This window comes from Oncorhynchus tshawytscha, unplaced genomic scaffold (assembly GCF_018296145.1).
Source record: "Oncorhynchus tshawytscha isolate Ot180627B unplaced genomic scaffold, Otsh_v2.0 Un_scaffold_4_pilon_pilon, whole genome shotgun sequence".
Lineage (NCBI taxonomy): Eukaryota > Metazoa > Chordata > Actinopteri > Salmoniformes > Salmonidae > Oncorhynchus > Oncorhynchus tshawytscha.
Genome location: NW_024609834.1, coordinates 27,286 through 43,120, shown reverse-complemented (window position 1 = coordinate 43,120; position 15,835 = coordinate 27,286). Strand labels below are relative to the sequence as shown.

At 39.0% G+C, this 15,835-nt stretch overlaps 2 protein-coding genes and 1 pseudogene across 4 annotated transcripts in view; 1 reads left to right on the top strand and 2 right to left on the bottom strand.

The window, feature by feature from the left end:
* The window catches only part of LOC112249193 (DNA-binding protein RFX7), a 44,153-nt gene extending 43,453 nt beyond the window's left edge, over positions 1-700 (bottom strand). For all 3 annotated transcript variants that reach the window (XM_024418929.2, XM_024418930.2, XM_024418931.2), the window contains exon 1: positions 262-700. In XM_024418929.2, coding sequence (XP_024274697.1) covers positions 262-395 — 134 coding nt within the window. In that variant the 5' untranslated portion in view covers positions 396-700. The remainder of the gene's footprint in view (positions 1-261) is intronic.
* Positions 701-2,091: 1,391 nt separating this feature from the next.
* On the top strand, positions 2,092-8,789 carry LOC112249236 (annotated as a pseudogene).
* On the bottom strand, positions 7,466-14,646 carry mns1 (meiosis-specific nuclear structural 1). Its single transcript, XM_024418971.2, has 10 exons — positions 14,446-14,646; positions 11,587-11,811; positions 11,344-11,471; positions 10,754-10,856; positions 10,417-10,646; positions 10,099-10,315; positions 9,849-9,956; positions 9,506-9,763; positions 9,210-9,335; positions 7,466-9,111 (listed from the first exon to the last, which is right to left on the bottom strand). The coding sequence occupies exons 1-10, from the start codon at positions 14,518-14,520 to the stop codon at positions 9,001-9,003; spliced, it is 1,581 nt and encodes a 526-aa protein (XP_024274739.1). The 5' UTR covers positions 14,521-14,646; the 3' UTR covers positions 7,466-9,000.
* Between the last annotated feature and the right edge of the window lie 1,189 nt (positions 14,647-15,835).

Genomic DNA, 15,835 nt, shown 5'->3' with positions numbered 1-15,835 from the left:
AAAAAAACGTATTATTGTCAACGCCAATCACAAATGTTGACATGTATGTTTACGTTGATGAAAATGAGGGCGAAGGAGACAACACTCAGTTGCTGCTAGTTAGTAATGAGCTGGCTAATTAAATATCTGGGCTAGCTAGCTAGAGGTAGCCACACTGTAATGGCAAAACATGTGGAGCTGGCTGAACTAATGTAAGTTAACTAAGCTAACTATCTGGCTAGCAATCGAAGTAGCACAATGCTAGCTAATGGTCGTCCTTACCAGATGGAATTCTTTATTTTGAGCTGCAACGCATTGGCCTCAGTCCCTTGCAGTCCAGGAACTAGGGATGGTAAGGTGCTTATTCCAGAGCCCAGCTTCGGGAGCTGATCATGTTGTTGTTGATCCTCAGTCATCACGATGAGATTCAGGATGGGAGGAAAGGGATCTTTAACATGCAGGCCTCAACTTGGACCTCGATATAGCAGTTATTTTCCTACTGTACATTACCGACCCACCCGTTCTCATTTGCGATATACGTGGCCTCAGTTCCAGGGTAGAAACGGTGCCGGGAAAACATTGTTAGACGGTTAATTTCGAACACCATGCACAGACATGTTTAAAAAAACAAAACAATAATCACAGGTACAGAGGAATACAAAATGCAGACTTTCCCCAGGATTCCGTCGCAGCCTTGTGGCGACCCGTGCGTTTGCAAACACTAGTGGTGGAAGTGTTTGTGATGCTGACTAGTATTCTGCCAGCAGGACGAACGATGACGTCACATTGAACCCTTCTAAATAAAAGCCCGCATTTCAAAATATTGCAATGTGGATAACTAAATCAAAAGATATTTACTTTTAACATTTTTTTTTGTCTCTACTAACCACATATGTGTAGGTTTGGATGGGGACGGTGTAGCACGGCCTAATGCTTGCTTTTCACTCCGTCCCTTCCATAGCTCCCAATGCAATATACTGTAATATACTGTACATGGTATACATATTGGCTTGTAGAGAGATAACTTTTCTACCTGTCTCAGCTAAAGTGGGGTGGGAAATACTCAGTAGGGTCTCTGCTAACCAAATATGGTTAGTTTTGGAGTGGGACTGTGTTGTACATACACAGGAAGTAGGGGTGCTGCAGCACTGAAAAATCGGAACAATATTTAATTACTAGTCCTTTATTAGTGGACAACGTAGCCTTGATTATCATAATTTTTTTCCACAAACGTTTTTTTTCCTGTTCTCGTTCTCTACAAGCCAATATGTATCCCATGTACAGTCCATTACAGTATATTGCATTGGGGCCTATGTAGGGGAGGAGTGAAAAGCCTGCAGCGTGTGACACAGTCCACCTCCAAAACTACACCCTTCTCAGTATTTCCCACCCCACTTTAGCTGAGACAGGTATAAACGTTATCTCTACAAGCTAATAAGTATCCCCGTGTATTGAGCTGCAGTGAAAGGACTGGGTGGAGTAAGGAGTCACCATTACTCTGAAACAAGAGACCCATTTAAGTTTTGCAGACTATCTATTGAATAATTCCAATAACAAATATTTGTATTTGATTAAAAGTGCATTCATTTAAATATAGCCTACATAATAGCTTTCAACATACCAGTATTTTTGTAAATGTTCAAAAGAAATGATGATATAAATACAGAATGCATCAAAAAATCTATATTCACAGTTCAGCATGTCTCTGTATGGTAACTCTTATTTTGAAGAAAGAAATGCACGATCGTTCTGCCAGCATAATATCCTACTGCTGGGAGAACGGTAATGTGATGCTGCTCCTGCTCCTGCTGCTGCTGTCAGGCATCGGTGGCGCAGGCGCAGACTGCACGAATGAAGAATAACGTGCTTTTTTGGGGTTGTGACCGTGGTGAGTAGCCAAAAAGTGACCAGCCAAGTACTGTGTGCCTACAGTAAAAATGCATAAATGATCAGTACTATGGACGTGGTCTTCAATAATCCAATGAGTTTGTAAAATAACATTTTGAAATGTCTATTTAATTTAAATGCAATTATTTGCAATCAGTGGTGAACAAATTAATATATCTATAATGGCATTATGCTCAATGTGTAGACATGCAGCGAATCTGTTAGCCTAAGTAAGGGCTGTCCCCCTACATATTTGCACATTTCATGTTTAGCAAACAACTCAAATGAATGTGTTCATTGGTCCACAATGGGCCCTAACTTCATTTTTTTCTTAAACGTATCAAATTCAACATTATGGAAAACAGCGAGCACAGCAAATGTGCGTGTTCCTTCGCCTTGTCGCACAGCGGAGAAAAACATTTGGCCAACGACTTGTTGCTATGCAACCGCAACGCCACCCGCCAGATTTAGCACCACAAAATGTCTGTAAGAAGAATGCATGCGGTGAGTCAATGTATTGTTTCAAACAACTAGCTAATTACAGTATTATACTGCTAAAAAAAACATTAACATACCCATTCACAAGTTAAATACAAGAAGAAATAACTAGCTATAGCCACCTTTATGTGTCCTAGCTATACCGCTGTTTAAGATCTAAGTTAGCTAACGTTAACTGCTAGCTAGATAGTTAGCATGCTAGTTAAAACTGTAACGTTATATTTATTATACGCTGTCTGACTTTCAATTAAAGCGTTGTTCCTTTGAAATGTTATATGCCTGTTGGCTAAAAGAACCAACAACTACTATATTTTTAATGAGCTACCTAACTTACTACATTTGTTTATTTAGCCCAAAAGACTCATCCAAGGCAGAAAGGTCTCAAGGAGGAAGATCTGTGAGACGTCCAGCCTCTGTCCCCTCAAAGAAACCATCCACGATAGACCTACTTGCTAAAGAGGAGGAATACAAGTGAGGTTCCTTGCCCAAACATCTGTTGAGTCAATGTAAACTGTATCATATGAGTTGCTGTAACCAGATGGCGATAGTAATAAATAAAAATCCATATTCCTTCCATTCCAGATGTATAAATGCAGAGCTAGAGGCAAAAACAGCCGAACTAGTAAGGCAAGCGGAACAGGTTATGGTAAGTGGTTTAAGACCTGGCCAATTGACACACTTCAGCAAAACATAAAACATTCATTTTTAGACATATTTGTTTTATTTAAACTTATTGTCCTGATTGTTTTATCTTTCTTTTTTTCCAGAGTGACCAAAATTAAGTCTTGTCAAAGTCAATCTCTTTCCACCTTGATGTTGACATTGAGGATGAGGAGGAGGATTTCAGGTAATAAAATATTGCATTGCTCAAAACGTATAGCATTTCAGTGTAGTAGACTGGATAAGAATATATGAGAACTGCCTATAATACAAATTTATTTGTCTTTAGGAATGTGAACATGCTGGAATCTTCAGTTATGAAGCCCACTTCTAAGGTGCAGTATTCAATTCAGTTTGATACGTAAAATGTAACATCTCAGAGACACAAAGGTAATGTAATCAGTTAGTAAAACTGGGGGAGAATTTCAATTGTATTTCCTTGATTCCGCACGTCCTCTTCAAACCCCATTTCAAACCCCATTGGATGGGAAGGTCAGAGGGGCGGGACTACTGACTTTCTCATTCAATGGGTTTTGAGGAGACGAGGAATTAAGGAAATCCAATTGAAATTCTCCCTAAGTCATATTTCCATTGCTCAGGTAATGACAAAGAAAAGGGTCACATCAAAATCCAATTCATAAAACAGACCTGGATACCAGAGAAAAAGACAGTAAGAATGTTATCCTTGTCACAAATGTTTGCACAAATATCTATTGGAAACATTGGAAGGTTGTGAAAGGTAATGGCTTAATGAGTGTCCAGCGTTGTTGATATTCAGTTCCTTATGTTTGTTATGACTTTTTCAACTTTTTGTTTGAGTTGTATTTTGTTTATTTGTTACTTTATTTCAGAACAACAAAGACATCTGCAGTTGATGATGTTGCGGTTCTTAAAGATTGTGTGGATTTTTCCTTGGCTAAAACAATATGTAGACATTGAGGGGAAGCTGGAAGATGGAGATACTCATGTCAATCTTATGGAAGACATCATGCGCTGTGTTGGTGATGAGATGGGATCAGGTGAATTCTAATTTAATTTGTTACACTTCCTAAGCTTTCTCACAAATTTACAATATCACATCTGGAGCACAAGAATGGATCTTTTCAAAAACATTCATTACAAAAAAATAAGTTATTTATCAGAGTTCCAGAATATCAATTGTTTCAGCCTTAGTTCATCGAGCTTCTCGCATATCCTAAAAATTATATAATTCTTTATGTAACTATAGTATACTTTTTTTGGTGTGCTGTGTTTCAGATGCACAGATCCGTTTTCTCAAAGCAAAACTTTGTGTAAAGCAAGAAGAATTTAACCGGCTATCATATGAGTGCAACATAAAGGTAATGATAGAAATATGAGAGATGGAAATTAGTTATATTTTTGAGTAAAATGTAACATTGAAACAAGAATAAAACATGTATTTATTCTAGGATAATGCAAACAGTAGTTTAAGCACCAAACATAAAGGAGGTCGAGGAGGCTCGAGCAGGACTACAGAAGACCACAACTTTCAGCAAACCCAGATAGAGAAACACAGAGCTTTAGCGGAGGTGTCAAACAGAAAAGGTGATGGGCTCCAGCAACAAGTAACTGCTCTACAGAAGGTGGGTGTCGAGGATAAAACAGTTATTACATTGATTATCTTTCTAGTTAGTCATTTGATAATATTAAACAGCACATATTGTAACCATGAAAGTCCATGAACAGTGACTGAGAGAAACCTAGATGTGTATAGACAGCAGTTGAGATAGCTGTTAATGTCTTATTGCTGAATGGGGAGGGGGACATTATACAGCTTAGACAAGGTTGTTAATAAAGGATGAAATCAACCTTTCAGCAGGGGAATGCCTGGCATGGCCTCATTAACATGGTCAGCCTGTAAGGTGAACCTCTCCTGCAGCTGGCGATAGTACGGCGCTCATATGACAGATATCTTTTGAATTCAGAGAAATCCCACATTACATATTAAACAGTGAACTTTGTTTGTACTGAATGAGCTAAAGATGAAACAGTACAACATATACATATAAATTGGGGCTGCAGGTAGCCTAGTGGTTAGAGTATTGGACTAGTCACCAAAAGGTTGCACGATTGAATCCCCGAGCTGACAAAGTAAAAATGTCGTTCTGCCCCTGAACAAGGCAGTTAACCCACTGTTCCTTGTCCGTCATTGAAAATAAGAATTTGTTCTTAACTGACTTGCCTAGTTAAAATAAAGGTAAATAAAAAATCCCTACACCACCACATATACACAAAATGTACAATATCACAATGTGTCTGTACCTTTGTGTGTCTCTTCACAGTCCCTGTTGTTCCATAAGGTGTATTTTTACCTGCTTTTTAAATCATATTCTACTGCTTGCATCAGTTACCTGATGTGGAATAGAGTTCCATGTAGTCATAGCTCTATGCAATTCTGTGCACCTCCCATAGTCTGTTCTAGACTTGGGGACTGTGAAAAGACCTCTGATGGCATGAGTGTCCGAGCTGTGTGCTAGTATTTTAAACAGACAGCTCTGTATATTGAGCTTGTCAATACCTCTTACAAAAACAAGTAATGATGAAGTTAATCTCTATTCCACTTTGAGCCATGAGATTGAGATGCATGTCATTAATGTTAGCTCTCCGTGTACTTTTAAGGGACAGTTGTGCTGCCCTGTTCTGAGCCAATTGCAATTTTCCCCAACTCCCTCTTTGTGGCACATGACCACTGTCGTGTCTATGGCTATGCCGGATTAAGTGATATGACATGCTATTTTATTAAATCTTTTCTCTGTAATTAATATTACCTGATTAAGATAACCATGTAAATGTAATTAACTACAAAGTCGGGGCACCACGAAATAATGTTTATAGAGCTGTTATCTTCCGAATAAACTCTTAAAGACCTGGTAATCTTTTACCTCAATAGCAGTCAATATTTAATCGTCGCCTTATTCAGTCTCATCTGAAAGTTGTAAATTCTTGGTTATCTTCACAAACCCTGGCTAACAAGTTGAATCAGCAATACAACATTTGGTTTAATTATTTATTTACTAAATACCTAAATAATCACACAGAATTACATCTACCCAGAATGGATCATACATTAATTACAAATTATGTCATAAAAGAAAATGTCCCTAGTGGACGGAACAGATATGACGGCTGGTTACACAAAGAAAGGGGTTTGGGTTTTGAATGAAAGAGCGGGAAGACTGAGTAACAAAAGGGAGAAGCTATGCTATCGTAAATACAGAATCTTATGCATTCTAAATAACCGCCCATTTGGAAAAAGGAAAATTTAATAAATATTTACTCTGAGCTGCGCTTCAATAGGTTGGTCGTAGATGGAAGGCCGGGTTGCCCAACAGGGAGCTCTTGTCCTCTGAAGAATGTCTCTGGTGGTAAGATGGATACGTTGTAGTATCGTTGTGTGTGTTAGATTGAATACGTCGTTCGTCCTTTCCTAGCCCACGTTTACAGCGGCTGCTGCTAACACAACGGCTAGGAGGTATCACTTCTGGAGTGAATAAGAGTTCAAAGTTCATACCAAGCCATACTTTTAAGCTCGTGCTATATTCTGGCTGGTATAGTTGAAATTCATCCTTTCGGTGTGTCGATCGTCACCTTCACATTGAACACGATGCTAATTTTGTTAGGTTATTATCTGAGCCCTTTTAACGTAAGACCGTCATCCTCATGTCCTCGGAACAGCAAGTTTAATTTTTGTCAACGGGTTAATATAGTGGTGAAAGAAGGGCATGTTTCATAGTTTACAACCAAAGTCTGTTCACTTGGGTGAGTGAGCAGAGTTTCTCTATGACAAACCATTCTCTCATTTAAGAAGCTAAAATTACATTTAATCTTTTCACAAATAGTTTCATATTTAAACATTTAAATTGCACAACAATTCCATGTGAATCTGATAACTAGAATGTATCGACTTTCCAAGATAGGATGACAAACTGTCATTAGTAGTAATATCTGAGTAACAACAACTGATCTGAGATCATATTCATTAAGTACCAACGCATGTTTTCAACTGGTTGGATTACCGAAATATGGTTCCGTTTCCCACCTTTCAATGTTACCAGACTCTATGTTACAAATTCTTTACAAGAGTCAACTCTATAAAGTAGAGAGAAAAGGTTTTATGGGGGTCATAAACCTCCCCCAACAGGCCAATGTCATGACACCACACTACTGAACAGTAGTCTAGGTGCGACGAAACTAGGACCTGTTGGACCTTCCTTGTTGATAGTGTTGTTAAGAAGGCAGAGCAACGCTTTATTATGGACAGACTTCTCCCCATCTTAGCTACTGTTGTATCAATGTTGACCATGACAGTTTACAATCCAGGGTTACTCCAAGCAGTTTAGTCACCTCAATCTGCTCAATTTCCACATTATTCATTATGAGACGTAGTTGAGGTTTAGTGAATGATTTGTCCCAAATACAATGCTTTTAGTTTTGGAAATATTTAGGTCTATCTTATTCCTTGCTACCCATTCTGAAACTAACTGCAGCTCTTTAAGTGTCGCAGTCATTTCAATCACTTTAGTAGCTGACGAGTATTGTGTTGAGCCTTACTCAAAGCCAGTGACATGTCGTTAGTAAAGATTGAACAAAAGCATGGAACCTGGTCAGTTTGACATGGAAAGAGCAGGTGTTCCTAATGTTTTGTACACTTAGTGTATGTCCACTCCCAAAGAAAAGAAGAATGAATGGTTGATGGCTTCCTATTGCTTAGTCACAACAATTATCGGTTTAATTTATAACTATTCACATTTAATTTCTGAAATATAACGTTAATAAGTACATGTGATGACAGTCAGTTTTTGTAGCTATCTAACCAAATATTACCATTATCATTACAGTGCTTTAGAAAATGTGTGTTGGTGCGCTATAAAAACGTTACACAAAATGCTTTTACTGATTTAGCTTGCCCCCGTGCGTGTTTAACAAAGGAAATCGGGGGTTTGAAGAGAGCACAAAAACAGGCAGCAACCAATCACAGTGCCATAGAGGTAAGACTGAACAGAGGCTTGGAGGAAGTTGAGAGGTCCAAGACACAACTGACCAAGCTCAAGCAGATGAGCAAGATAAATTAAACCACCTATCAGTGCATTTAGTGATTACATCAATCATTTACACTAAATTGTATTGATAGATAGTGCTATGCTATTAGTATAGTTTAGATTTTGGTATTCAAGTTTGGCTTCTGTCACTTGTTGTATAACCCAGGTTAAATAAACTTGTTATATGTCTATCCTTTCCAAAAGGACACAGCAGACCAGGATCATAAAAAAATGTGAAACATTAAAAGCCAAAAACAAGAAGCTGGAAAAGTAAAAAGCTGAACTGATTGATATACTGAAAAGGCAAAAAGTAAGTCCTCATATTAACTGCAAGTAATTGTTACAAGGCAGTATCATTATTGATATTTCTCCTTATCCAACTGATATATTTTTCCTCTTGCTTGAGCAGATGCATTTAGAAGCTGCCAAGATGTTGTCATTTACAGAAGAGGGATTCATGAAAGCTCTTGACTGGGGGAAATCATAAAGCAATACTGAAAAATGTATGTAATACAATCCTGCTTGCCTTGAATGTATTCTTATGGTTAGCAACAACATTGATTATGTGTCCTTTTATACAGAATATATTTTTAGTGCAGTTGTATTTTAAAAGTTTAGCATTTTATTACAATAATGGGTTAAATCAATTTAAACTGTAGTTGCATTTTCACCTAATAAAAGAAATGGTGTAGTTTTTGTTTATTACCAAATGACTTCAACTGAAAATTGCTGCACCTCCATGATAGGATTTAAGGTGTGGTGATATGTAGCTAGTGGGATACAAATTAGTCTTTGCAACTTAATACATTTTTGAGTACACCATCACCATAAGAAATCCACCATTTGATACACACAAAAAACACACTAGACAGCATCTACCCAATAATGCCATCTAGTGGTGTAGTATAGAAAGTGGTTATTCATCATCTCCCCAGCCCTCTTCATCAAAGATGTCAGCCTGTCGCTTTTGGAAATTGCTTCTGAAGTCCTCATCAAAGTGTTCAAGGTCATCTTCCCGGAATATGCCCTTAACATTTGAAAATAACAGTCAGTTTCAAAAGTGGGATCTTCCTGGAGCAACACTTGCAGTTGAACTAAAAACTAAGACAACCTCCTCTCCCTTACCTTAGGTAGATAGCCCAGAAGTTTTGTGGCATGGAGTTTGAGAAGGCTTTGCCTTTCCTCCTCAATGATCTGTCGACGCAGTGTCTCCCTCTCCTGTTCCATTGCTCTTTCTTCAGCCTCACGTTCCTTGGGAAGAGAGATCAAACTTACATTCAACAAATGTTCCTTAAGGTACCTACAGACTACCTCTGAGGCAGACAAAACAGTGTTAAACAGAAAAGCTTCAGTTACAATAACACCACTTTGATGTTGGTAAAGAGTGCATAAGTGTTCATGATAAGAGCAATATACTGTACCTTGTCAGCCAGGTACTGCTGTCTCCTGTCCTCCAGCAGTTTCTCCACAGCCCTCTTGTGCTCAAGCTGCTTCATGCGACGTTTCTGGGCATTCATCTGCTCTATGCGGTCGTCCTCAGCAAATTTGGCCATCATCATCTGCCTGAAGGCCTCCTCCTCCACCTTCTCAGCCTGCCTCCGCATTTCCTTGAAGGCTATTTGCTCTTGGCAGGTCTGCTGCAACTCCAGCCTCTGTCTGATTCTCTTCTCCATATCTTCCTGTTAACCCATTTAAAAAGGGTTGAACCCTCTAAAGGCAGTTTGGAAATTTAGGAAATTATAAAATGTGGAAATGCTTGCTTACGATTTGTTTCTGCCTTGCAGCTTCGGCTTGCTCCTCCAGACAAAGCTCTTCACGAACACGCTCCATCTCGTCACGCTGCTGCCTCTCCATTTCAATCTTCTCAGTGAGCTAGAAGAAAGACATTCCTCAATAGCCATCAATAATGTATTAATAATTTCTCACTTTGTCCACAGAAAAAAGACTAGAACATATTCTTAACTATGAATATAGCCAAAAGTTTCGCAAATTATGTGACTTTTCTCCCTCTTACCATCTGGTGAAGATGTTCTTTTGCCTGCTCTCGTTCTCTGACTTTCTCCATTCTGCTCTTCTCCTTATGCTGCTGGTAACTGGCAAATTCCAGGATGCGTCTGTTTTCAGCCTCCATCTTCTCCCGCTCCATCAGTCTCCACTCAGTCTGCTGGCTCTTGAACTCCTCTATGTACCTTTGAGTGGCTGTTATCTTTTCCAGTCTTAACTGCCTCTCCCTGCAAATAAGAAAGGTCATTTGATTTCATTATATACTGATTACTTGATCAAGCAGGAAACTTAACCAAATTGTGAAAACAGACTGCCACTGCCCACTCACATTTGATCCTCCTCATAGATCTTCCTGACGATTTCGTCAACCATGAGTTTCTCCTTGAGGAACTCCTCATAAGCCTCCTGTCTCTTGTGCTCTTTCTCCTCCAGCTGCTGTTCCAGCTCCTGCTGGTACTGCACCACCTCCTCGTAGCGCTTATGTTCTTGCTTCTCCTGCTCCATAGAGGCCCGCTCATGCTCGCTCTTCATCTTACGAGCAATATCAGCCTCCTGACGCTAATGTCAGAGAAAAATATGGATTCACAAAAAGCACAACCAACAAGTGTTTTGGTTCAAGTCTCAAATATCTCTTCTACCCTGGGAAAGGACATTTATGAACTTACCACTGTCTCATATCTCATAGACTCCTTTTCAGCAATCTGTGCGGCCCTCTCCCGGTTTAGGTATGCAGACTTGAGCTGCCCCTCCAACTCACGAAGTTCAACACTAAAATTAAAAAGGAAACATTAACAGCAACATAAAACATCCATCCTGCAACAACTATGGACAGATTAATGTTGATACACTAACCCTAGGATTTTTATTAAAGCCTGAAAGGCACTTTCCCATCGGGCAAGTCAAGAGTATTTTTGGGTTGACCGAAGATTATGATCACTTGCCTGAAAATGTAAATGAGCTATTTTACATGCAGCAGTTCCATATATTGCCTGCCTTTCCTCTACACATAGAGGAGGAATCAGAAAGATCAATACTTAAAGTTGTGGTATTTCGGTTATCAGTAAAAAAAATCAAAAAAATAAATCTCAGAGCAGGCTAAACTTGCACAACTGCCATAAATTGATTGTCTTTCAGCTTTAGGCTACTGGAATTCATTGCAGTTGCCCAATGGGGCAACCTCAGTTCACTTGACCCAGGCAATAGGAGGGCAACCCTTAATGTCAATCTCTGCCAAGCCCCTCATGTTGGGACTTACCTGTTCTCTTTTATATATTGCCTCATTTTTTCATCTCTAAGCTTTTCATAGCTGATGCGGGCCAGTTCTTGTGCCATTCTCTCCTCTTGTTGCAGTTGCTTTTCCTTGTATATTCTCTCCTCCTCTGCCTGTAAGAGTCAGATGAAGCAAGCAATTACTTTTAGAACCAGTTTCCCTGACACAGATGAGGCCTCGTTGTCGTTTAAGCAGGTGCTTTTCATGAATGCTGTGTGAAAGCGATACCTTGATGAGAGCATCCTCAATTTGGCTTTCGTGCAGCTCGTCTTGCACCTTGCGTAGGTATCGCTTCTTTTCAAGTCTCTCCTCACTCATTAGATTGGCTTGCATTTGTCTGTCCTTAGTGATGCGTTTTGTCTGGTCTTCTCGTTGCTCCTCCTGCCGTCGAAATTCCGAGATCACCCTCTGCTGCTGACTGTGCTTCATGTTGCGCCACTGGCTCATTGAAGCCTTGAGGAAAGACCGCATTAGTTCATTTTGGTCAATGTATCAAGCAAATACATTTTTTTAAAACCTTTATTTAACTAGGCAAGTCAGTTAAGAACAAATTCTTATTTTCAATGACGGCCTAGGAACAATGGGTTAACTGCCTTGTTCAGGGGCGGCAGGGTAGCCTAGTGGTTAGAGCGTTGGACTAGTAACCGGAAGGTTGCAAGTTCAAATCCCCGAGCTGACAAGGTACAAATCTGTCGTTCTGCCCCTGAACAGGCAGTTAACCCACTGTTCCTAGGCCATCATTGAAAATAAGATTTTTTTATTTTTTATTTCACCTTTATTTAACCAGGTTGAGAACAAGTTCTCATTTGCAACTGCGACCTGGCCAAGATAGAGCATAGCAGTGTGAACAGACAACACAGAGCTACACATGGAGTCTGCAAAATTGTAATTATTCGCCTACCTCCTCATGCCTTTTGCACACAATGTATATAGACTCCCCTTTTTTTTCTACTGTGTTTTTGACTTAACAATTAACAAAAAAAGGGGAGTCTATATACAGTGTGCAAAAGGCATGAGGAGGTAGGCGAATAATTACAATTTTGCAGATTAATAACACTGGAGTGATAAATGATCAGATGGTCATGTACAGGTAGAGATATTGGTGTGCAAAAGAGCAGAAAAGTAAATAAATAAAAACAGTATGGGGATGAGGTAGGTAAAAATGGGTGGGCTATTTACCGATAGACTATGTACAGCTGCAGCGATCGGTTAACTGCTCAGACAGCAGATGTTTGAAGTTGGTGAGGGAGATAAAAGTCTCCAACTTCAGCGATTTTTGCAATTCGTTCCAGTCACAGGCAGCAGAGAACTGGAACGAAAGGCGGCCAAATGAGGTGTTGGCTTTAGGGATGATCAGTGAGATACACCTGCTGGAGCGCGTGCTACGGATGGGTGTTGCCATCGTGACCAGTGAACTGAGATAAGGCGGAGCTTTACCTAGCATGGACTTGTAGATGACCTGGAGCCAGTGGGTCTGGCGACGAATATGTAGCGAGGGCCAGCCGACAATTTATCCTAGCGCCAACATAATCAACCAATTTTATACAAGGAATCCTGTGTAAGTTTAGAGGGTGCAATACAATGTAATATCATGAATCACTATTGATGCTCTTAATAACCTCTACGGGATCGGTGTCCCTATACCGGGACTGTTGAGCGAACGTGTGCTAATGTGTTTAGCATGACGGTGTAAGTTACAGCAAACTTCCCAGGACATAGACATGTCTTATATGTGCAGAACACTTAAATTCTTGTTAATTTAACTGCACTGTCCAATTTACAGTAGCTATATTACAGTGAAAAAATACCATGCTATTGTTTGAGGAGTGCACAACAACAGCTTTTATCACGGCAACTGGTTTGATACATTCACCTCTGAAGGTAAATAATGTAGTTACATTCAGTAATCTTGCTCTGATTTGTCATCCTAAGGGTCCCAGAGATAAAATGTAGCATAGTTTTGTTTGATAAAATCAATGTTAATATTCAAATGTAGGAACTGGTTTGACAATTTGAAGTTTAAACCCTTGCGGTCTCAACACCCACCCTGCATTCTAGATGTGTGAAAGTTAGTGTATAAGCTAATGATCAATCATGTATGACATTCCTGGGAGTGTGTAAACTTACAAAAATTATATGGTAATACAAAATGTATGTTCTCTATAGTTATGTACTTGAAAATGTATCAATTGACCAATTCGGCAGACTTGATACAAAATACTGTGTAGTATTGCAATGCTCCACTGGATCAATCGGAAACTTTGCATACACTGCTGCCACCTGGTGGCCAAAATCTAAATTCCATCAAAGATGATGGGGGAAAAAAGAGAAAAAAAACATGCATTATCTTTTACCAGATCTAATGTGTTGTATTCTTCTACATTAATTTCTAATTTCCACAAACTTCAAAGTATTTCCTTTCAAATGGTATTAATAATATACATCTCCTTGCTTCAGGTCCTGAGCTACATGCAGTTAGATTTGGGTATGTCATTTTTGGCGAAAATTGAGGGGGGAAAAGGGTCAAATCCTTAAGAGGTTCCAGATGCACATGTGCCTGGGAGGCACAGGGATATAGTATCCACAGTGCTCCATCAATGATCAATTTGTTCAACTGGATTCTTTTTGTATTCCTCAAATGTTGTTTTGAACATAATGCACTGTAATTTAAGCTTTAAAGCGGTGAAATATTATCTCTGCCCCAAGGCAAAATGTGTAGAATTGCAGGAAATGTACTCAAACGGCAACATTTTATCTGATGCCAAGAGAACCTTAAATGTTATTTCCCGGTGACCGAGGCTTGGTTAGTCCGGCCGTGCACTGCAGTAATAGTACAACTGCTTGCATCCTATATTTTTTTAATCGCACTGTAAGTAGAAGTTGTGTTCTGGTATTCTGATGGGTCTATCACAAAATTGGTCCCCGACGCAAATAAGTTTGAAGTTCAGGAGTCTCAGCTAGCTAGGTAAATTAACTAAAGTTGGTTCGTTCTCAGCTAGCTGACGTTAGCTAACGACGTTAACCATCGAATAGCTAGATCATTTTCATGGAAAACACAATAAAACAATCAACAGCCAAGTAATTTACCATCATTGCGTGGAGCTGTTGCAAGCCTCTCGTTGATTTGTATGTTTTACCAGGTAGAAATGTAATAATCTTCATCTACCACTTTGCTCCATTTGTTTTGCTTCCAGTCGTCTTGGTAACATCGCGCCTTTTGTGCCTAGCAATAAACTCGAATGTAATTGGTTAAAAAGTCCGTTTGGTCTTCCCTAAGGTAACGTTACAGGTACTGCGCAGAATCAATTAAATTATTGACACAATTGTTCACAAACGTCAGACAACATATCATCCACACACAAGTCCCAATTCTCACCCATGCTGACGCCCCCTCCAAAATAAATACAATATAGTTTGTACAATGGATATCTATGTATTTTGTAGTTTAATTTAAAAAAAGATGGACATTCATAATAGGATTTACGCCGGTCCTGTTAAAAACTGGACAAATTATTTTAGAAAAGTATTCAATTGGCAGGTCCTTAAGGATAGGCCTGATATGGCTTGATTTCAGATTACTGGTATATAAAAAGTTAGAATTTACCCTTCAGTATATAATACATAATTTACCCTTCTGATCGATGCTGTGGACAGATGTATTGTCAGTAAAGCCGTCTGAAAGTATTATATTACAATGTCTTAAAGTATTCACATTCCTTGAATTTTTCCAAATGTTGTTGTTGCAGCCTAAATGTAAAATAGATTACATTTCGATTTTGTCGTCACTGGCCTACACACATATCAAAGTGGAATGATGTTTTTCGAAATTTCTACAAATTAATAAAAAAAATGTAAAGCTGAAATGTCTCGAGTCAATAAGTATTCAATCCCTTTGTTATGGCAAGACTTGAGTTCAGGAGTAAAAATATGCTTCACAAGTCACATAATAAATTGCATGGACTCACTCTGTGTGCAATAATAATGTTTAAACATGCTTTTTTAATTACTACCTTATCTCTGTACCCCGCACACATACAATTATCTGTAAGGTCCCTGAGAAAACTGAGGATAGATCAGCAACATTGTAGTTACTCTACAATACTAACCTAACTGACCGTGTGAAAATAAACATGCATCCTGTTTGCAACAAGACACTAAAGTAATACTGCAAAAAATGTGGTAAAGCAATTAACACTGTATTCAGGACGAAAGTTATGTTTGGGGCAAATCCAATATAACACATTACTGAGTACCACTCTCCATATTTTCAAGAATTGTGGTGGCTGCACCATGTTATGGGTATGCTTGTAATCGTTAAACTCCCTTGTCCTTTTCAGGATAAAAAAAATAAACACAATGGAGCGAAGCACAGGCAAAATCCTAGAGGAAACCCTGCTTCAGTCTGCTTTCCACCAGACACTATGAGATGAATTCACCTTTCAGCAGGACAATAATATTAAACACAAAGCCAAATTTA